The sequence below is a fragment of the Oratosquilla oratoria genome, chromosome 1, assembly GCF_046742065.1.
Source record: "Oratosquilla oratoria isolate Oo_2021 chromosome 1, ASM4674206v1, whole genome shotgun sequence".
Taxonomy (NCBI): domain Eukaryota; kingdom Metazoa; phylum Arthropoda; class Malacostraca; order Stomatopoda; family Squillidae; genus Oratosquilla; species Oratosquilla oratoria.
The window spans coordinates 55,911,764-55,935,513 of record NC_134777.1 but is presented as its reverse complement, the minus strand read 5'-3'; the positions used below and the strand labels follow the sequence as shown (position 1 = coordinate 55,935,513).

Below are 23,750 nucleotides of genomic sequence, written 5' to 3'. Positions count from 1 at the left end.
AGGGAACTGTGCGTGATGTTCTTTTGTTTCTTCGTTCGAAAATATCTCGTCTGAAAACCCGTTAATTTTCGATCAGGAGACGGAATTACGCCAATGATTGGCTGTTACGCGAGATGCCAGACACTACCATCCGTCCGAAACTTTTTTGGAGACCGTGACGAGACTATTTTTGGTCAACTGGGTAAGAGTAAGAAGGGAAGGGGTGGGGTGGGGTGAGCTGTGAGGAAGAGTCTGTGAGGTGATGTGCGGCGTTTTGTGTGTCTGTGGTGATAGTGAGCGTGCTAATGTGGGTAGTGAGGGTGATGTCGAGGGTGGTGCTGGTGATAAGGGTGGTGGGTCTCCCAAGAACAGAACCCCAACACGCCGTCCGCGGGTTGCCTCAGGCTGGTTGACCCACTTCCCTAGTCTGTTGCACCAATCCCGTTGTTGCCCCACCCCTCCCCAAGACACTCGTCACCACCACCACCACCACCACCACCACAATAAACGTATCATCATCATAACCAGCAACACCAGAAATAACAAAATAACTTAATGACTTCAGCAATATCATCAATCGTATCTGTCTGTTGTCGTGACAGCATTTCATAAGCACAAGGGTTCCCCTAAATCTACAGTCCCTCCAGCTGGTTCTCGAAGATGAGGCCCCCGTTCCAGCTGTCAGGACCTCCTGACCAGTTGAGCCCCGTGGGAACACTGAAAACTTTTCCCACTGGTACTTCCCGTTGGCATGGCAACGTCGGAAACGTTCCTGTGAAAGGGACATTTAATTCATCCATACAATATGACTTCCCTCTATTGCTTTCTTGTTTCTTGAAAGAGAGAGAGAGAGAGAGAGAGAGAGAGAGAGAGAGAGAGAGAGAGAGAGAGAGAGAGAGAGAGAGGACAAGTTTGCATCACATGGATGGACTAATCGCTTGCTTTCAACTTGGGCCACGTGAACTCGAATCGAGGAGCTTAACTTTATAATAACAACTGCCGCCGCCATACGATTTGATTCAGCCGAGGGAAGACTCTTTTGACGTTCAAGGGCAATGGGCAGGTACTCTACCCACTACACCACCCCAACTCCTCACTCAGTCTTGCACCGGCACGAGGAAGAGGAGAACGACGCGACGTGACGTCATGGCACTCGACACGTACCAGCCTGGCACCCAGCGGCACCAGTGCCAGAGGATGCTAATCATTATTACGAAGTCGAGATTAATGCTATATTGACATTAACACGGTCTTCCACTGCCGATGGTGATGTTGACGACAACTCATCCACTCCACCACCACCAACCGATTCTTACTTCTCGACATACAGTGTTGGTCAAAATTCTTGAACCACTAAAGTTTCCATTCTCCAAATACGTTCGTTATTAATCACTTGTTACATCTTCCTATTTAGCATTTACTGCACAGTTCCACCTATTTTCTTGCATAGAGAAACATATTTCCAATGATGACATTATGCTTGCAGTGAGATTGTAGAAGGGGCAGAACATTTTTGCCACCACTGTACCGCCCGTAACAAGGATAGCCACTTCCTTTGCCCCTCCACTCCCTCCGCCTACGCCTACTCGTACGCCCACGCTTCGACCTCCCCTCTCCCTCCTCCTCCTCCTCCCATTCATTCAGACTCCAAGACCTGAAGCCACCACGCCCATTTGGGAATCTGGCTTGCTTCAGGTTTCAGATCCCCTGGTGTGTCACGTATTTCAAAACATGTTCCTTCTTCAGAGCATCCTTGATTAAGAATATTCAGATCAGCTGGCCTGTACCAGCTGTTTAAGAGGGACCACCTGAATGCGCCACTCCTTTAAACACTTAAGGTGGTAAGATGCTTGGCTCTTATTGTGTGTGGCAACAGGGTCGAAAATGTTCATGTACCGGATGCAATCAAATTTGTGACACCACACAGCCGCAGCACTCGTCCTTCTCCAGGTGACTCCTGATCCATCTCCATGGACCGGGTTCGACCCCACGAGCATCAGGACGTGGGTAGAGCACTGCAAACACCGGACCACCCGAACTCCCTCCCCCGGTGTGTGGTCCGGACATGAAGGGCTATGTATGGGTTCCCTTCCCCGGTTGGGAGGGGGTGGAGGGTTGTCATTCATCAGGATTCCTGGATACACGATCCGGGTCAAGAAGGGATATGGATATGGCAATATCACTGCGCGCGCATATTTACTCCACCCACTGCTCTTCCTCTTTTGAGAGAGAGAGAGAGAGAGAGGGGGGGAGGGGGTGTCACGTAGTCACATCACAGGACACCACACGGAAGGAACGCCATACCTGGTCACACTACTCCGTCTTCGCCTTACCATGCCCGATGCCATGACCCAGTGCCGCGGTGGTGGAGGCTACGCCGCCACCACCACAACCAAAACACGACGCCACAAATGCGCAGAACACGCTCGCGAATTGTCTTCGGCGACAGCGCAGAGGCAACTACTGCTCGTGCATGCCCTCTTCTCCTCCTCCCCTCCCTAACTCCCTTCCTCATGAGGGAGGAAGGGAGGGAGGGGGAGACGCCAGGCCGCCTACTAGCTCGCCTGCACTCGGCAACAGCCGCCGAGATGCACTGTCGAGGGCGACAGTGTGATAGGCGAGTTGCTCTCGCGAGCAGTGCAAGCTACGAGTGCGACTCCTTCCGTTGCTTTACTGCCTGCTGACCCGTCACTTGGACGGTGCACGGTGAGACTATTGGTGTGTGTGTGTGTGTGTGTGTGTGTGTGTGTGTGTGCGAGTGTGGCTATATAGTGTGAATACGTGAAAAGAATACATGTAACATACACACATAGATCGGGCCACACATGAGCTATGAACTCTTATCTGGGAGGGAGTTGTTGATCACAAGTCCAACATGTGATTCAAGAGTGGATAATTATACATACATACACACACACACACACACACACACACACATACACATATGCATACAGCCCGCCCAGGGCTGAAATAATTTAATAATTTCAGTAACGCTGCGCTGCGCGTCGTTACTCCAACTCTCGTGGGCGGGGAGTTGGGTGTGTGTGTGTGTGTGTGTGTACGTGTAAGGTCACAGCAGTACCCATAGATCGGTCATGTATGAACTATGGGCTCTCTTCCGTGAGGGTAATAGCTGTCGATCACGAGTCCAACACGTGATCCAAGACCAGGGTTTCGCATCGCATTTCACAACGAAGTGTCGTGCCACTGGCTGGATTAAATAAACCTGAGAGAGAGAGAGAGAGAGAGAGAGAGAGATGAAAGGCCGTTTGTCGCCGGGGGCGTGCGGGAGGTATGGGACTGAACAAGACCCTAGCCTAGTTATATCCGGTTCTAAGAGCAGCAAACAGGATCCAGAAGGTTCAGCCACCACTGGTCGTCCCAAGGTTCGACGGTTGCTATGTACCCCGCTGTGTCTTACTACAGGATTTCTCGATCTTGGTTACTATCATTACTATGGCTATCATCATCCTCATGCGAGAATCCTGTCACCCAAACAGAAGATGGAGTCAAAGGCGTTCTGCAGATCCACGACAGCACTGCTCCCCGGGTTCCCTGGTGGGGGGGGGGGAGGAGGAGGAGGAGGAGGAGGAGGAGGAGGAGAAGAAGAAGAAGAAGAAGAAGAAGAAGAAGAAGAAGAAGAAGAAGAAGAAGAAGAAGAAGAAGAAGAAGAAGAAGAAGAAGAAGAAGAAGAAGAAGAAGAAGAAGAAGAAGAAGAAGAAGAAGAAGAAGAAGAAGAAGAAGAAGAAGAAGAAGAAGAAGAAAAAAGAAAAAAAAAAAAAAAAACCGCGACGGGGGGGGGCCCATCGAAATGCCGACATCAGAACGAAGAAGAGCGCTGACGTCCCAAGGTCTTACCTTATCAATTTAAGACAAAAGTCCAGGGAGCGAGCGCGTGCGCACGCATGCACACACACACACACACGGAAAAAGGAACGAGGAAGTAAAACAACTAAAAGATAAGTGATATATTAAGACGTCACTGTGAGCAGCGGCAGTGTCAAAAGACTAGAGCCAGAAGACGCGATCCTTAGAGAGGGACCAGCGTCAGTCCTTCCTCGAAACCAAAGGAGTGCCACGCAACCTGGGCTCGCATTCTACCAACAGACTCGAATGTTTTGACATGTTCGAGTATACTGCATATACGACATATAGCCCATACTGGGAATCGTGACGTACGAGGTACTGGAGACACCCCTACCCCTTCCCCAATCTCTGGCGAGGTGCCAATGGAGGAGAAGGAAGGTGCCCAGAGACGAGATAAGCGTGCCAAGACGTACTCTCAAATGAACGAGACAAGTTTCTACGATAAGAGTGAGGTTTTCCTGAATGTGTACGTATATTTACGCACTCGAGCACGAGTGGCTACGAACACAGATATAACGCGTACACGCACATACGCAAGTCCCAAAGGACTCTTTATCTCATCACTCTGACCTGCAGACGTGGCTATCCGTCCATTGCCCACGAAAAGTACAGCACAACCCGGTATAGCGAAGGGGGTAAGGATTAACCGCGTACAACCGGTTACGCACCTCCCGAATACGGTGTAGGTCGTCAGGAATACACGGTGTTAGCTCTTTCTATTTTTTTTTTGTCTTCCCCCTTCTCTCTGTCCCCTCTTTCTCTTTCTCTCTCTCTCTCTCTCTCTCTCGTTGGCTGGCTTGATCCTCCGAAGGCTGTGAGAAGATCTCTCGCCCTAGGAACAAGTAGGATGTTCCCACACCAATTCCAAACTTGTGTTGGCGCCACAATGGCGAGTGCCTAGCTGGCGTCATACAAATTCTGTGTGTGTGTGTGTGTGTGTGTGTGTGTGTGTGTGTGTGTGTGTGTGTGTGTGTGTGTGTGTGTGTATTCACTTGGTCTTTGGATCACGTGTTGGACTCGTGATCGACAGCTATTTCCCTCCTGGAAGAGAGCTCAGAGCTCGTAGGTCAGATCTATGGGTAATGCTATGACCTTGCACACACACACACACCCAACTCCCCGCCCACGAGAGTCAGAGTAACGACCCGAGGCACAGCGATACCGAAATAATTTCGGCCCTGGGCAGAATTCGAACTGGGTACTGGGAGCACTTCTACTTCCCAGTTCAGCGCTCTACCAACTGTGCCACCGAGTCGGTGTGTGTGTGTGTGCGGCCGCGTGTTTGTGAGTGCGCGCGCGCGCACTCGTTCGCATTCACGATTACGTTAAAAACTGAATGAAATTGTCTCAAGTTGGAGGAACAATACATATTTGTACAAAGACCCTCCTCCTCCTTAAGAGGGGTGACAGAATCAAACTATATTAATGACTTGACTCAGGTGTGGGCAAGGGAATGCGGTGATGGTGTTCTTGTTCCCCAACCACAGTGCGTTTAAAGAAAATGAAGGGGTGGAGTCTAAACTGAGGAAAACGACACCAGGTCTTCCTTCCCCGTTTAGACACAAGGCCTTTACGCCAGGAACCTAACCTTCGGCAGAAGCCGGCACCTTTGCCCTATGTACTCGGAGAGCATGTGGCAAGTCTCGTTTATCTTCTGAGCTCGAACCGGGGCCCTCGTTATCGGGGGACAGGATCGATGTCGAGCACACCGCTTTGGCTCTGTGCACTCCAAGTGTCAAGTGAATGATGTGCCCCTCGGTGGGTGCCCCCTCCCCCCATACACACAAGCGGGAGAAAAAGATGACAGGTTTAGTTCGACACTAACAGAAAAAATATACATATTTAATCGACAAGTTAGCACTGTCCTGGTAGTTTCATTAACGACGACAGATATCCAAGTGAGTGCCTTGAGGGGAAGTACATACTGTGTAGAGGAGGAGGTAACAACCAACAACAAGAACGACCATCGTTGAACAATACTTGCTTAGTCAACACCGTCGCCGTTGTTGGGTCACTCGTTTCCGGCAGATGACAGATATGGTGGGCGACAGAGTCCTTCGTTACGTAAAGTCTCCGTCTAGATCCGCTAGGTTACGCAAGCAACCCAAATGAAACTTACATATATGTATGTATACATAAATACATACCGTACATTCATACATAAATACAAAACACATGTTTATCAACATAAATCCCTATGCACAAGAATAATGTGTGCAATACGCGCGCACATAATCAACAAACAAATAAATTAATTAATAAATTAACACTCCAGCATTGACACCATCTCTGGACCACAATCTGATCTTACGATCTTGGAAACGAAGTATTTGTCTTCAAAAATTAATTTCTTCACCACCTTCAACGATGTGACTGCGTCTTACAGACTGCCGTGGCACAGGCCGGACGATTTTATTCACCTGCGGGTCGAGTCCCGGCCTAGAGGGTATCCAGGGATCGAGACCCCAAAGGACCCGACCCGACACGACCCGACACGACCCGACCCGACTCTCAAGTGCATCACAAAAGACCTGAGTGGTTCGTTTTAATAACGTTTGTATTTACTTCACTGCAATGTACAGGGAAAGAGCAACAGTCGCTGGTGGGGGGGGGGAGAGGGAGGAGGGGAAGGTGAAGGGATGGAGGAAGGGGGAGAGAGGAGGAAAGGTCGTTAAAGGAAGAATAGGAAGAAGGAAGACGACGACGACGACGACGGGGAAAAGGAAGACAAGAAGAGGAGGAAAGGGAAAAGGGGAGAGGGGAAAGACGGCGTAAAAGGAGGGGAGGAAGAGGGAGAGGGAGAAAGACGACGACGACGGGGGAAAGGAAAACGAGGAGGGGAGGAGAGGAAGAGGAAGAGGAGGAACAACCAGAAACTGAACTTTCATATATATCCTACGTGTCGTCTATTTGTCGTCCAGGTGACCCTTTGTCACGTGAGGAAATCCTCCCGCCGTAGAAGGGTTAGTGACGTGTGAATGCGTGTGTGTGTGTGTGTGTGTGTGTGTGTGTGTGTGTGTGTTCGTGCGCACGTCACATTCGTATAACATCAAAAACAAATTTACATAATGTTATCTCGAGCAGTTTCCTTGTGAGACCGAACTTTGTATTTCCTTCAGAATCGATACACAATACGATCTTGCCCCCTGTAGTTGTTACATCTCAAACGCGTATGCGCTGAACGAGGACCTAAACTTCTCGATGAATCTATATATATATATTAAAAAAAATCCTTTCCATTCTCTGGATATTACATCATCACCGTTGTTTCTAAACATTTATTCATAAGTAAAAGAGAGAGAGAGAGAGAGAGAGAGAGAGAGAGAGAGAGAGAGAGAGAGAGAGAGAGAGAGAGAGAGAGAGAGAGAGAGAGAGAGAGAGAGAGAGAGAGAGAGAGAGAGAGAGGAAATAAAGACCAAGTTTTTACTCTTTTCCGAGTTGCGGCTCGATAAAATCCCCCGATTTTAGGGAAAATGTTTTTTAAAGTTCTCCGTCATTTTTCCACAATTGTCGTGAAGGAAAGAGGTTAAACACACTTGATCTCTCCTCCCACGTCACAATACATTTATGGCCAGAAAGTCTGACAGTATTCTCTTAGGGTACCTACCATCAACATTCATCTCTTTTTACGCACCATGATGGTCAGTACCCACAATAACATCTGATAAATTCCCCCATCCATTCAGCAGAGCACAATGTCCTGTTTACGAGTTACGTCCCTCTTCCGACCCCAAAGCAATCTCCGAAATCCACCCCCTTAACCTCTCCTCTTCTTCCAAAAGTCTCCAAAACTGAAGTCTGAGATTTTGGAGGGAGGGAGGGAGGGTGAGAGGAGAGAGAGACAGAGAGAGAAACGAGTCGACGACCTCGAGTTAATTCTGTACATACGGATATTTTTTTCTTCTCTTGCTTCATTTCTCAGAAACTTCTCTCCACGTGCCAATTAGTGCCCTTGCAAACCCTTAGACACCACCCCCCGCTCCCTCCTCTCTCTCTCTCTCTCTCTCCCCGCCCCTCTCCCACCCTCTCTAGGGACCCCCCACTCTTACCCAACCACCTTCCCTCCTTCCATCTGCCTACCGTTACTTCGTGTAGATCCCTGGTAAGAGTAATCACTCATCAAGAAGGAGAAAGATTAAAAGGTTCGCAGTGTGAGCCAGTACATTTGCAAGTGGAGACTGCGTATGGTCGAGGTTCATGGGTAGGTTTAGAATATATATATATATATATATTTTTTTTTTTTGGGGGGGGGGGGTTCTGGGACAGAATATTAATTAGCAACTCAAGAGTCCACTGCTGACCACCAAGAGCCTCGCTTTACTTCTTCCACGACACGCACAAATGCGCTCACACCTCTGCCACGTCACTCCTATTATCTGGTCCTCGTTTTGTGCGGGGTTTGGAGTTAAACGAGGAGTCTTGCCATAGAGAATTGAAACCCATTACCCAAACTGGACAAGGGCTGAACAAAAAACTTGCTGCTTCACCAGAAAAAAAAAAAACACGTGAAGGATGCCCCCATGGCAAATATGCTAACTGTTAAAACTTTAACTCTCTCAGCCCGAGATGTTGCTCAAAAGATAAAATCGTCAAGAATTTAACCAGAACAAAATATGTAGAGGATTTCATTGTGCTCAAGGGGCACGAATGATGAGAGGAAATGAGGTCTGAAGGGAAAGGAAAAGTAGTGAGAGGAAGGGTTGTGAAGGAAGGGGAAGTAAAGAGAGGGAGAGGGAAAGAGAGGGAGAGGGAGAAAGAGAGAGAGATGAGAGAGGGATGAGAGAGAGAGATGAGAGAGAGAGAGAGAGGGAGAGAGAGAGAGAGAGAGAGAGAGAGAGAGAGAGAGAGGGGGAGAGAGAGAGAGAGAGGGAGAGAGAGAGAGAGAGCAAAAGGGAGACACGAGTTCGTCAAAGGTTATCACACCTTCGCCCTGGCCCCTCTTGTGTCGTCAGTCTCCCACTTCATCAGTATATATTCTCTCCACTTGTGCGAGAACCGTGACGTAAGCGCCTCCTCCCCCCCATCCCACCCCCGATCTCGCGGCCAAACCTCCCTTCGTCAACTTCTCTTAAGATATCGCACAGCACCAATCACAAAGACTTGACACTGAGCGAAACGAAGTGGGAACGAACGCTACTTTCTGGAGAGGAGAGGTCACAATGCACGAGACTGCGCTGTGCAATGTCAGTGTCTCAATGCGTCGACTTGACGAAGACCGGGTCGTGAGTTCGGGGAGCCGCCGTGGCGACGCAGACGAAGTGAAGTGGCACTCTGGCACTGCATGTGCCCCTTCACGAGTCACTCCAAAAGACATTCTTTGGTTTCGCTCGGGATGACCTGTTGAGGGTCAAATGACGAGGGAGGGAGGGAGGGAGGGAGGGAGGGACAGAAGGAGTGTTGGGCTTAGCAACCGACCAGGTTCCTTCGACGCATCAATCAGGATGTGTTACGTATCGTAGCCAAGAAGCATTGTGCTGCCCACGCGCGCACACACAGCATATTCGACTCTTCCTTCTGAAGTACGGGATCAGCTGAGAGCCGGGCTGGATGACCCTGAGGGAGACAATTCGAGCGTGAGTGGAGTGCCGCCAGCATGCAGGCTGGCGGCACTGCATCGTTAAGCGGTGCCTCCGTGACCGCTGACCTTTAGGCCACTCCCTCCTGTTAGCTGGAGAAGAGCAAAACAATCACGATACGTCACTGGATCTTTTATTTATTAGTTTATTTATTCATTCGTATATTTATTCTATAAGTCAAGGTCAACAGTCCGCCGTTGGCTCTCAAGTTTTGCCTTCGGCTAAATTGGGTCAGACCAGGTCATGTTGGGTTACGTTAGGTTTGGTAAGTATAATTATCATCAAATACAATAGTGCTTTCATAGTACCATTAACAGATTTAGTTAACGATGTCTTATTTTACACGTTTTTCCCATTTCTTTGGCTTCATCTTGCTGCCGTTCCCTCGAAAGGTGCATCATCCAGAAGTTGTTTACTGCCAGTTGCTCTTTCGTCCACATTCGCTGCGATTCTTATTTATCCGTTTGTTTGATGATTTAAAAGTCGATTACAGTGTCGGTTACGGTCGTGATTCGCAAGCCACAGACCCGTGTTCGAGTTCCGCACCCACCAGCGACCTCCCCCTTGCCCTGGCATTCCGAGCACAAAGTGCAAAGGTGAAGATCTCAGTCGCAGCTCAGCGCCTCCTGGTGTGGGTGAGTGAGGAGGGCGCGGTCAAATTGCTCCTTAGGTAACATTCCCTACTTGTATATGCATTCTGTTTTACTTCTAGGTGTATATACAAAGCATCCCGAAAAAATATAGCCCCACTTTGAATGAAAATAAATACAGCGCTTATTATTAACTCAGATAGAAGTTTAAAGGTTTCATTAAAAAGAAGTATTACTCTACTCTAGTCGCCCCCTCCATGCGTCCGCCCAATATTACATTTTGTTCCTCATGACGTCATAGACTGAGCCTGATGTCGGTTATGAAATGCTAAACCACATTAACCGCAATGACCAAATCAGGACGAAGGTAATCCGCGCATCAGTGAGACCGTGCGCACCCGTGGTGGCCAATTCATTATGCAGTTTACTCATTACAAAGCACCATTTTTTTTCCTTCCCCGCGGGTCCTTTTTCCGCGGCAATAACGCGCCATTCGCAAAAACCGAAGCTAACACAACACCAAACAAAGTTTAATTATCAGATGATTTTTTTTACGCGTAAGCGTTTGCTCTCTTTTGCGCGCACGCACGCGGTTAACCGGTTTAGAGGTTGGCGTTGAGGGATCTAACGATGTTGTACTGAGTTCGCGCCCCGCTCAAAGGCACAAAAATAATCCGTTCACATTCAAAACAGTTACTGTTCCCATTGTACACGAGAGTGTGTGTGTAAGACGAAAGTACTGCCGATGGCTCAAACTGTATGAGCTCGTTCCTCTCATACGTAAGGGTAATAGCTGCCGATTAGTCCAGCACGTGATTCAAGATCATGGTGAATGAGGCACACATACACACACACACACGAGACAATATTGAACTGATTGACAACAGTTCTGTGACTAAGTAAAGTGTCTCCAATTCAGGCAACGATGGACCCACAATCATGTCATTTAACTATTCAGAAAAAAAAAATGATGATTCGTTACCTCCACAAGCGAGTAAATGCAAATGTACCTCGAAAAATATTGCGGAACTGCGATCTTTTGTATAGATTTCAATCCATCAGTCATTCCTAGTCCAATGCCGCACAAAAGCTTCCCAACCACTTCCACGACCAGGGCCCCCCCCCGCGCGCGCGCGCACACACACACACACACACACACACACACACACACACACACACACACACACACACACACACACACACACGAACACAAGTCCCGGTACACATGCGGATTGTAAACTCTTATTCACACCCACAACAACAAAAAATCGCTCAAAATGTGCACGCTCCTGATCGAACGCCCACTCGGCATGCAGGTGGGCGGACTCGGAGCGACGCAGGGCCGCCCACGAGCCCGCCCACACCCACGACGACCCCGTCACAGCAAGCCACGGAGTTTCCTGCACAGAAACACAGGTGAACACGCGCACGCGCACGTAAACACTCATCCGAGCTTATCCGATCGAGAGAGACATGATACCCTGCACGGGGGCGTGATTCTAGTCCTGTGTGTCATAGGTGAACATAGGTACATACACGTACACGCACATAAATACTCATACACTATACATATAAACAGAGAGAGAGAAAGGAGGACCAAGTGGAGAAGGAAGAGAAACACAAGGAGATTAAGAGACATAGAAAGAGAAGGAGAAAAGGAGGTTAAGAGAGGAAATGACGAGAAAGTGGAATACGAAAAACAAAAAGAGAAAGGAGAGGAAGACGAAGAAGAAGAGGAGAGAGGGGCGAAGAAGAACAGGAGGAGGAAAGGGAGAAAGAGGAGGAGGAGGAGGAGGAGGAAGAGCGGAGTGGGAATGAAACACAAATCTAAGACATTAGACTAGAGGATGCAAAGGCGCACATGGGGACAGCGGGTGGAGGTGGTATGTGTGGGAGTGGGGGGAAGGGGGGCAATGAACACCACTCTTCTCTATCACCAACCTTCTTCCTTAGTAGGTAGGCAAGAAAGGCACAAATAGGGTAACCAAATAAGGGGAGAGAGGCAGGGAGGAAGGGAGAAAGAGAGAGAGAAACCCTTTATTCTAATAAAACGCCAAAAGAAGACCTGGGCCACTCAATCGACTTCCGGTTCAAACCACGGGGACCGACACTAAACAAAAAGGAAAAAAACACACACACACACTTATGTTCAAATAATAATAAAATAGAAATAAATACCATATATATACAAATTAAAGCAAACACAAAACTGAACGAATAATAATACCAATAATAACACCCATCCATACATTACTACATGTTACTGAATGAATCAAAAACACAAGCATCTGGTCACTGGTAGTATGTGGCAACTGCGAGTGTTCAATTCGTTTCTCCTTTGTAATACTGCAAAGTAAGCGCACAAGTCATACAACTGCGAGACTTGATATGCTGTCAGAGATGTGCCTAAGTTTCCGCTGGAGATTATTGTTCGTGGGTCATGATCTTATGTCCGAGGATGTGTATCATCCCTCTGGGAAGAGTACATTATACATACATACTATATGCAAAGATACACGCGGGTGCGCACGCGCGCGCACACACAATGTATATATATATATATATATATATATATAATGAAAAATGTAGTAACTGAAGAGGACTGCAGTTAGCGGTCGAAATATAAAGACAACCCGTCTTCTGCTTCGACTGTGGCATTAGCTGTTGTGGTATGTGCTTTAGTATAGGGTGCTAATATAGGGCCGGGTACCATAGTGTCGTGGCGTACCCTGTCCAGCAGTGACGCTTCCCGTACAAGGATCTTTTCACATGGCCGTTAAGGCCCCTTTTCATGCTTATACTAGACGTGGCATTGTCTTCGCTCTGTGTAGCGAAAGACAGCTGCCCCCACGCCAGTCGATTATCCGTCTGTCTTCCCATGCGCACCTAGCGCTCCTATGTACGCAAAACCCACTGATTAATGAACCCGTAAATCGTCCCCCCACCCCCCGTGTCTCACTGTTGCCTCTGCATGCAGGATTGCATGAAAACAGCTGTGATTATATATATATGCATATTTATCAACCACAATTTATTTTAATTCTAAGCCCTCAACATCGAGAGGCTCGAGGAGGCATACATGCAGAAATTGAAACGTGGTGCAGCCAAGGACTCGAACTTCTGCTAGAATGTGACAAGTAATAGTAACCTAACCGTCACGTGCTAGCGGAGGTTCGAGTTCTTGGCTGTACCACATTTCAATTCCTGCATGTATGCCTCCTCGAATTTCTCGATGTTGATGGTTTAGAATTAATGTGAATTCTGATTGATATATGTAAATCTGTGCACTGGGACCCATTCAGTGTTATAAATAAATAAATATATATATAGATATATGTGCGTGTTCCTTTACGTAAGTACTGTATAATGTACTCATCCCAGAGGCATAATATACAGCATCGGACAACGTCATCCAGGATAATGTGTGTGTATGCGTGTATATATATATATATATATATATATATATATATATATATATATATATATATATATATGCGCACACACACGCACACGGATTTTCCTCCAAATTCGCAAGCATATGCGAGGCCCAGTTCGCGAATTCATTTATATTTTCCACTTGAAATAAGTCAAAATAGGGCTACACATACACACACAACCAAAACCTATTTTCCTGACGAATTACATAAAAGCATAAAAAAAGGTCCGATGAGGGTAAGGGTGAGGGTTTGTATATATATCAATGTACCTGTGAGAGCAAACGGGTTTTAATCAATATTAGTGACCTTTGAAATAGGTTAACGTAACCCAGTTCATTCTTTGCTTCTATTGAAGTCCTTGGCGGTTAGGTCACAGTGAAACTCACCCCCTCTCTCTCTCTCTCTCTCTCTCTCTCTCTCTATATATATATATATATATATATATATATATATATATATATATATATATATATATATACACATATATATTTGTTCCCACGTTTACCCACTCATAACCACACCAATTCCAAAGTCAATATCTCCTTCCCTGTTTCCAACTCACATTTGTCTCCACACCCTAACATCTGTGGATATAAAAACGCCAACACCGCCTTGCTCTGTGGGCACAGGAATGAACATCACATCACTGGAATACCAGAAAGACGTTGGTGCAGCCCACGTATCCCACGAGATGTCAACACGCGGGTAAGCAAACAACCCGCGTCTGTGCACTCGATATTTACAGAGAAGCGGTGATCCAAGAACGTCCCCGGTTGGCCACGCGAGAACTACACAAGTGTGTATATGCAAGTGCGTTGAGCAGAGGCTTGTGCGTGTGGTTAGTTCGTGTACACACACACACACACACACACACACACACAAAGGATTACAAAGAATTACAAAGTCGGAGCATGCCGACAGGAGACCTTTTGGTCCATAACTAGGTCGCATGCGAAAAAATATATATATAAATGATAAAAAATAGATAAAATAAAATAAAAATTATAATAATATGAATGATAATAAATAAAATAAATAATACATAGGTATAGTTAAATGATAAACAGGTAAATAGTAAATAATAAACTGACAAATAAATAATAATAAATGGAAATCAAGCAAATAAATAAACAGACAAATAATAACAAACAATCAAATAATATAAAATAAATAGCAGTCATTACAGCATCTTGCTTAAATGTTTATCTAAACGAATATTAAAGCTTCGAACTGAACTACATTGCACTGCCTCTGCAGAGTTTATTCCATTCATTAACTACACGGTTGGCGAAGTTGTTTCTACCCACTTCCAAATTAAATCTATTTCCTGACAGTTTGAGACCATTATTTCTTGTCGGATTCTCAGTGTAAGAATTTTGTCACTTTTGATGTTGTCAATCCCCTTTAGAATCTTAAATACCTGTATCAAGTCACCTCTGAGTCTACGCTTTTTTAGGGAAAACAGATTCATATGTTTTAGTCGATTTTTGTATGATATATTTTTTATATCTGGAATCAGTTTTGTAAATTTGGAATCAGTTTTGTTATTTGGAATCACACACACACACACACACACGCACACACACAAAGGTATGATAAATTGGAAAATAAGAGACAGAACCCAACGAGCGTTGCTCCTTTCTTGTACACTACGATTTGGTAAACACACACACAGATATATAGATAGAGAGAGAGAGGGAAGGGAGGGAGGGTGGGGTTAGGCCCACACAAACAGTCGGCGGTCCCTAATGACCCATGATAGGTGTCACGGATGGGCGAGTAACAAGTTCGTCTCCGGCCTCGCCCCCTCGCCCCCACTCAGCTGCTTTACGGTCCTTGCGGCCGTTTTCCCCCCTTCATGAACCCGAGTCCCACTCCCCCAACCCACACACACCTCTTTGCCTATGCACATATCCGGCATTAACACCATCACGCTCATAACGCACACACACACATAGAAAGAGAGAGGGGGAGGGGGGAGAGAGAGGGGGGAAGGAGAGTGGGGGGAGGGAGACCGAGAGAGGGGGAGAAAGGGAGAGGGGGGAAGGAGAGACAGAGGGAGAAGGAGAGAGAGAGGGGGAGGGAGGGAGGGAGGGAGGGAGGGGGAGAGAGGGAGGGGGAGAAAGAAATAGAGAATGAGAGAGTGGGGGGAGGGTAAGAGAGAGGGGGTGGGGGAGGGAGAGGGAGTCTATATAATAAACCCACGACTCAGCAACTGCGGTGGTGGTCATCATGTCTTGTCCAGCTCGAAGTCGACTGAATAACGACAAAGACCACGGGGGGCGGAACACAGCTGTTACCCCTTCCCTAAGAGTTGGCACCTGCGACCTCACCCGCCGACGCTTGCTTTACATGTGTGCAGATGTTGTGCAATGCTGCTGCCATGTTACTGCCAAAGACAACGAACGACCCAAGTCGAAGAATAATAAATGAATAAATAAATATGGTCAGAAGTTCGGGCATCAAGGGAAAATGTGAAAGACTGTCCCGGCTCCTGGACTAAAACATAATATATATATATATATATATATATATACATACATACATACATATACCAAGGCTTTTTCCCCCTTCCAAGGGAGGTAGCCAAAAAGGGAAAGGCATAAAAACACTCCCACCCATTTCATCCCTAAATACACTCCACACCCCTCCCACCCTTCCTCTCATCTGAGCACATCCTGGATGACGGGTCATCCCTGCACCCTGCCCACTGCCCTGGGTCAGAAGCAGTGTCGCAAGACACAGTACATCCACAGCAAGGCCGCTTCATTTAATCGGCGACCCCCCCTCTCCGTCCCCCTTTGCATATAAGGAGAGGACGGGGAGAAATCCCTTCGGGCTGCGTCAAAATTTACTCACACATACTACCCCACCCCCCCCCCCGACCATTCCTCCTCATGCAGTCACAACATCATCCATATACAACCATTCTCCACTCACCTCTGTCTTCCGTCCTCTCCCTTCCTTCCTCAACAGACATTCCCCTCTTCCCCAAAGCCCCCTTCACCCCATCCATCCACCTCATCCTAGGACGTCCCCTCATGTTCACTCCCTCCACATCTGCCTTCCATACCTCTTTTACTAGTCTTTCTTCACTCATTCTTTCCATGTGTCCAAACCATCCTAATATTCTTTCATCAACCCTATCTCCCAAATCCTTTTTCACCCCTGTTCTCCTCCTCACCTCCTCATTTCTCACTCTATCTAGCCTAGTAACCCCCACCATACTTCTCAGACACCTCATCTCAAACACATTCAAACTCCTTCTCTCTTCTTCTCTTATGTTCCACGTTTCTGCCCCATACAGTGCTGTTGGCACAATCACTCCTTCATACAGTCTCCTCTTCGCATCCATTCCCAAATGTCTATTTCTCATTACACTCTTTAAACCACCATATATATATACATATATATATATATATATACATATATATATACATATATATATATATATATATATTTATCGTGGGGAGCAGCGACCACGTCCTGGATCACCACGGCGCCAGCTGTGCCAATCTCGTTTTCCGCAATCCTCATCGAACTGTAATGCCACTTGGCACAGTGCCACCGAATCGGTCCATATGGTTAATAGCAAAATAAATAATGGAGGGTGGAAGAGGGAGAAAAAAGTGGAGGAAAAGAAAAGGGAGGGACAGCGATGAGGTTCAAGCGTTGTGTGTCTTGCAACTGAAGTCACACATGACTTACTGGTACAAGATCGTCCATCTTCTTTTTGGTTCTCATTTTGACACGTCGCTCCTGTGTGCCTGTTCCCGTTCCTCCGAGCCGCTTCCCACTCGAAGTCCTCGGCACCACTTCCAAGGACGTGACGCTGCAACGGTGGGACGTGCAAAGGGCACAGGTAGCCCAAAGGAAGCCCTTCCGTGTGCAGGTCCTTACTGCCCGAACCGGGTCATTACTACCGGGAACCAGGGGGAAGGTTGCAATCTTGGAGATTCATCACATCGGGACTCTGGTCTGGTGTGGAGAGGAATTTGAAGATCCGCTTGTTTGTCGGTGCCTCTACCTACTACTCCTCCTCGTCCTCCTCATCTTCGGGTCCACCAAGTCACTTATGAAACGACCCTCGACGTAACTCCGTCAGCTGGACACAAACCTCTTTTTTCCCACCAAATACAATGTTTATCAAGTCCAACGAACCATCAACACGTATGCACGAACTGCACGTCTGGACAAGGCAGATTCAACTTGAAGCCAGGTTCTTCTCATAGCGATACACCACCCTGACACATTCGTGCTTGACACCATATGGAACACGACCACACTCACTCACTCCCTTCCTCTCGGAAGCGGCCTACCGTGGCAGACCGCGATCGGTACCGAATCCTCGTCACCCCACGGAGGAGAACCACATGGACTTCGTGGTAACTTGCGGCAGGAGAGGGCTGTGGTCGTTGCGGCTGTCGTCTGCTCTTGCTGCTTTGTACTTCCTAAAGCGGCGACGGCAGCGCACGCCCGGCACCTCCCGCCGGCACCCAAACAGCTGTTTTACCGATGACGTAACAGCACACATGCTGTAGCTGTGGTCATCATTTAAAGCAGGCTACTTGTTCCATTAAGTAGATACGGGACATATGTTTAATGTGTATGTATATCATATATGTACGTACAAGTGTGTATGCACGTGGGGGAACAGTGATTACGTCACAGTAACGGGGTAATCTCTCCATCTCTACCCGACAAATAGACGCCGCGTTTCTTTTTTTCACGAGTACATTTTGTAAATTGACTGTGTACTGTAAGCATATAACACAGCACACACACACAAACGCACACACACACAGGTCTGAAATAATTTCAAAATCGCTGCGCTGCGAGTCGTCACTCCAGCTTTCGTGGGCGGGGAGTTGGGTGTGTGTGTGCGTGTAAGGTCACAGCAATACTCATAGATCGGCCATATATGAGCTCTGAGCTCTCTTCCGGGAGGGAAATAGCTGTCGATCACGAAGTCCAACAGGTGATCCAAGACCATGGTGATTTCTGAGGCTATAAGATGTCTCTTCGACGCACATTAGTTTCTTTCTTCCAGCTTGTGACTCTTAGTCGGGCTGTACCATGTCCTGGTGTCACATATTCCCACCGAGGTCACCACTTCTCTTGATGACCAAGATCTAGTGAATTTATATGAGGGGTGACTGAAAAATTCGTGGCCTATGGTAGAAGAACATGAGATACAGACTTGTAGCTATTTTCACACAAAATCTAATCTTTTATAAGCCGGTATAAAAAATTTCAAGCCTTTAACGTAATATTTTTCCAGATAACTGATTTGGGACAGTATATTGTAGAGAAAATGGACAAAATTGATCATCCACATCAAGGGCTTAACTCCAAAGGAAAATCACGAGGACATGGTGGCTACTGTACGAGACAATGCTCCTTCATACGGCATGGTTAAAAAACGGGCAGCTGATTTCAAACGGGGCAGGGACAGCCTGGAAGATGACCCTCGCCATGGAAGGCCTGACTGCCACTGTCACCGCTCAAGAAGTCATCGACAAACTATGACATCTTGCTCGCAGATCGGCGCCTGATTGAACGTTTTATTGCAACAGAGTTGGGCATTTCCCAGGAACGTGTCCATGCAATTATCCACAACCATCCTGAAATGACGAAGGTCTCAGCTCGATGGGTCCCAAAACTTCTTGGACCTGATCAGAAGTGGCTGCGATGCAACATGTCGAAGAACAATCTTGCCATTTTTTTATGCTGATTCACAGCAACTTGTGACCATGGATGTGACTTGGGTTCACCACTTCCAGCCTGAGTCGTCGAAAGAACAATCAAAACAATGGAAGCATCATGGATCTCCAGCTCCAAAGAAGGCCAAGTCGGTAATCTCTGCAGGGAAGGGGGATGGCTTCCATTTTTTGGGATTCTGAGGGGGTGCTGTCCTACTGGTGGATTATCTGACAAAGGGTCAATCCATTACTGGACCATACTATGCCAACTTAATAAGGCAGCTGCGAGAGAAAATTAAGAAAAATGGCGTGGAAAGCTGTCATTAGGAGTGCTTTTCCATCAGGACAATGCGCCAGCACACAAATCCGCCGTGGATTCTAGCTAGTTGAACATCGGCTCTATTCACTGATTTGGCTCCCTCAGACTGCTATCTATTTCCCAAGATGAAAAAGAGCTCAGCAGTCAACATTTCGCTACGGATAATGACGTCGTTGATGCCGTAGAGGTGTATTTGGAGGGCCAAGGCGCAAGCTTCTACGAAGAGGTGATCCGTAAACTCCACGACCGTTGGAACAAGTGTATACACTTGCAAGGGGATTACGTTGAAAAATAAATGTATCAATTCATCATAAAATAATTTTTTTTACTTTAAGCCGCGAATTTGTCAATCACTCCTTGTAGCAACCTGATCATCTATCCATTGGATAACCAAGCCCCCAAGGCATCCGGAAACAACCACGGGGTTACTTCACAGGTCAACCGGAAGTGCGGCCCCGAAGGGCCGGTGCCTGATCTCTGTCCCGATTTCAGTGTCGTAACCGTTATCTTTACCTGTCTCCTGTTCCTTTAAAATAACACCTAGCCCTTCCTTCCTGTCCACGGAACAGCATGTGGGTGCTCCACCCTTAGGAACAAATTAAATTCCACTATCTCCTGTCACCCCTGACCTTTTGTCCGACCAACACGTCTAAAATCCACATCTCTAATTTGACACGTTTATGTTCACTCTCGCTATCAGGATAAACGGTTTGTTTATAAATTCCAGGGGTACACGCATGCGCGCGCTCTCTCTCTCTCTCTCTCTCACACACACACACACACACACACACACAGACGTAGCTTGTTAATGTACTTATTAATGTCACGGACTAATGACGACGGAGACCACAGATCGCGCCCCGCTCATGGCTTGGAAGTTACACTGGAAACTTTTACTGTTCCCCTAAGACAAGGGCATGAAATATTTGTAAATTTAGATCACAGCATTTTACATAGGTTGGTCTATATACAAGCTCTGAACTCTTATCTAGGACGGTAACAGCTACTGATCACGAGTAAAGCACGAGATTCAAAAGAGCACATGGATTAGTCAAGTGGTTAGTGTCGCGGCCCCTCTCGGTGCGGTACCGAGGTCACGCCCCGACAGAAGCGTAAAAGTTACACCCGACTGGAGGCCGGTACCGTTCCCCATGGGCAAGGGAATGGGCGTGTGATGTAAGACAACGATATTATCCACAGACCAGTCTATACGAGCTCTGAGCTTTCATCCGGTAGGGTAATGGCTGTCGATTACGGGTCTAGCATGTGATCCAAGACCATAGTGAATTACACACACACACACACACACACACACACACACACACACAAACACACACATATTCCAATCTCATGCCTATTTCCTTTGTCTTTCGACAGAGGGAGTCCAGATCATCTCCATCTCCTCCTCCTCCTCCTCCTCCACCTCCTCTTCTTGGTTACGTAACCCGACCCCAAGGTGCGACACCTAATCTAGTGGCATGCTTAGTTTTAGTGCCTGTAAATGACGTGCTGACGTGGGAGTTAGGTCGGGTGTCGCATAGTCGCCGGCGCCAGAAGCTCGTGACAAAGGCTTTGGGGCACACAACATTCACACACGAGGTTTTGGATCACGTGTTGGACTCGTGATCGACAGCTATTTTCCTCCCGAAGGAGAGCTCAGAGCTCATATATGACCGATCTATGGGTAATGCTGTGACCTTACACGCACACACACACACCCAACTCCCCGCCCACGGGAGTTGGAGTAACGACTCGCAGCGTAGCGATACTGAAAATATTTCAGCTCTGGGCGGGATTCGAACTCGGACCGCTGTAGCAGCGGCTGCGAACGCTATCACTGCGCCGTCGAGTTGTGTGTGCGTGCGTGCGTTGTATGGGGTAAACACACAGTACAAAGGAACGGTATAAATGCAAATGAACTCCTATGCACACGAATATACAACCATGCGCACGCATACGCACAACGATGGAATACAATAATAACGCACGAGAGCTGTTCCCCTGGCACCGAATTTCCAGGCTGCTGCCTCTTCGCCATCCGGTGCTGTATCGATGGGTGCCACGAGAGGCGCTCGCTTGCTTGCTTGCTTGCTTGCATGGGAAAAAGGAACTGGGAACCGCGTTCGACATGGAAATATGAGAGAGAGAGAGAGAGAGAGAGAGAGAGAGAGAGAGAGAGAGAGAGAGAGAGAGAGAGAGAGAGAGAGAGAGAGAGAGAGAGAGAGAGAGAGAGAGGAGCCGTCTCGTCAAAAGGGCAAAAACAAAGACTCGAAGCCAGTGTTCAATGGCTGACAGCATCTTCACGAAACGGTCCTTTTACATTTAATTCAGCTTTTATTATTATTATTTTTTTCATCACTCCCTCCCTATACATTTTCGCCCCCAAGGTCATCCTAACGACCTTGGGAGGGAGCCACCCAACTCCCATCCCACACACTTCATTAAGGTCTTGTTATACAACACCAATTCTTTCTGCTCTTCCTCAACCCCCTTTCCATCACCCCCTCCTCCTCCTCTTTCTCCTCCATCAAGGTGAAATGAATATTTGAGACGGAGTCTTTCAGCTGATGAAGGAACGAAGAATAATTCCCCTCGGCTTTAGCAGCCGCTGCTACCACTACCAACAGCCGTCACTGCGCTCTTTCTATCCTTAGTGATGGAGACGGGAACACCTGAAGAACGGACACGCGCGAACGCACATACATAACGTACAATGTGATGAGGTCAATCCTTTTAGCACATGGCAAGGAACACTTGCCTCTACATACTTCCCACATAATATATATTTACGTAATACGAGTACAATAAGTAACACCTGCAACGGTGGGCGGAAATATGATATATGTGTGTGTGTGTGTGTGTGTGTGTGTGTGTGTGTGTGTGTGTGTGTGTGTGTGTGTGTGATTCACCATAGTCTTGGATCATGTGTTGGACTCGTGATCGACATCCGGATGAGAGCTCAGAGCTTATATGACCGATCTATGGGTAATACTGTGACCTTACACGTACACCCACACCCAACTCCCCGCCCACGAGAGTTGGAGTAACACCCCGCAGCAAAACGATACTAAAATTATTTCAGCCCTGGGCGGGAGTCGAACCTGGACCGCCGTAGTGGCAGGCGAAAACTAACCAAAGCGCCACGAGGCGTGTGTGTGTGTGTGTGTGTGTGTGTGTGTGTGTGTGTGTGTGTGTGTGTGTGTGTGTGTGTGTGTGTGTGTGTGTTTATACATACCTATATATATTTTTGCTGAATGATAATGCACATGTAGCGTCAATAATTTTAAGGGAACATTTCTCTAACTCTGAATCTTTTTTTTACCTTCAAAGTTCAAACTCTGGGGGGGGGGGGAAGCAAAAGGCATCAGAATTTTGATCCATATATATACCGACAGATGTTTCAACCATTACAAACGGCCATCTCCAGGTTGATAAGGAAGATGGCAGGGAGAGGTAACTTTTGACAGTGGAGTCTTGTTTCGTTTTGCTAATCCACAGCTGGCGTCAATGATTTTAAGAAAACATTTCTCTAACTTTCTGTATCTTCTTTTTTCGTCCAAAGTTACTTCTCTCTCCGCCACATCTAACTCGGCCTTATAAAGTGTCAATGTAGTCTGTAGTACCTAAAGATGACCATATGTAATGGTTGAAACATCTGCCGGTATATATGGATCGACATTCTCATGCCATTCGCTCCTAACCCCAAGCAAAGAAAAAAGAAGATACAAAAAAAAAAAAAAAAAATCTCTTAAAATCACTGACACTACGTGTGCATTATCACTAAACAGAAATTCCTAACGAGAAAGACCGCCCAACAAGTGTGTGTGTGTGTATCTATTATATATTATATACATTTTATATATATATATATAATTATATATATATATATATATATATATATATATATGTGTGTGTGTGTGTGTGTGTGTTTGTATGTGTGTGCGTGCATACAGTATATATACACGTATGAATATTGTCATGTTACCATCTGCATTTCACAAAATCAGTATCACAGGCGAAACTGACTGTCACCAATTCATGCCAAATTCTTTGCCCCCAGATTTACCCCTCTGCCAGTTCCAGTTCCAGTTCCACCACCACCACCCTCACCATCGTCACTATCTCTCCTTTCCTGCCTACTTGCTCACCCTCCCCCTCCCCGACTGAACCCCATCTCTCTTGACTTGTTTTCCTCTTCGTGTTGCGCTCACTTCTCGATCTCAACCTCATTAGGTTTAACAATGAGTTGCATCACGATAGGAGACCTTTCGGTCCATATC

At 47.0% G+C, this 23,750-nt stretch overlaps 1 protein-coding gene across 6 annotated transcripts in view; it reads right to left on the bottom strand.

Moving 5' to 3' along the window:
- The window catches only part of LOC143025853 (hippocampus abundant transcript 1 protein), a 243,111-nt gene that overhangs the window by 33,396 nt on the left and 185,965 nt on the right, over nucleotides 1–23,750 (bottom strand). Inside the window, exon 1 of one of the 6 annotated variants that reach the window (XM_076186056.1) lies at nucleotides 17,158–17,208. The exons of 3 other annotated variants lie outside the window; for them this stretch is intronic. In XM_076186056.1, coding sequence (XP_076042171.1) covers nucleotides 17,158–17,193 — 36 coding nt within the window. In that variant the 5' untranslated portion in view covers nucleotides 17,194–17,208. Of the gene's footprint in view, nucleotides 1–2,283; nucleotides 2,471–17,157; nucleotides 17,209–23,750 lie in introns of those variants that run through there. 2 more of the 6 variants (XM_076186106.1, XM_076186161.1) reach the window with 2 other exon arrangements.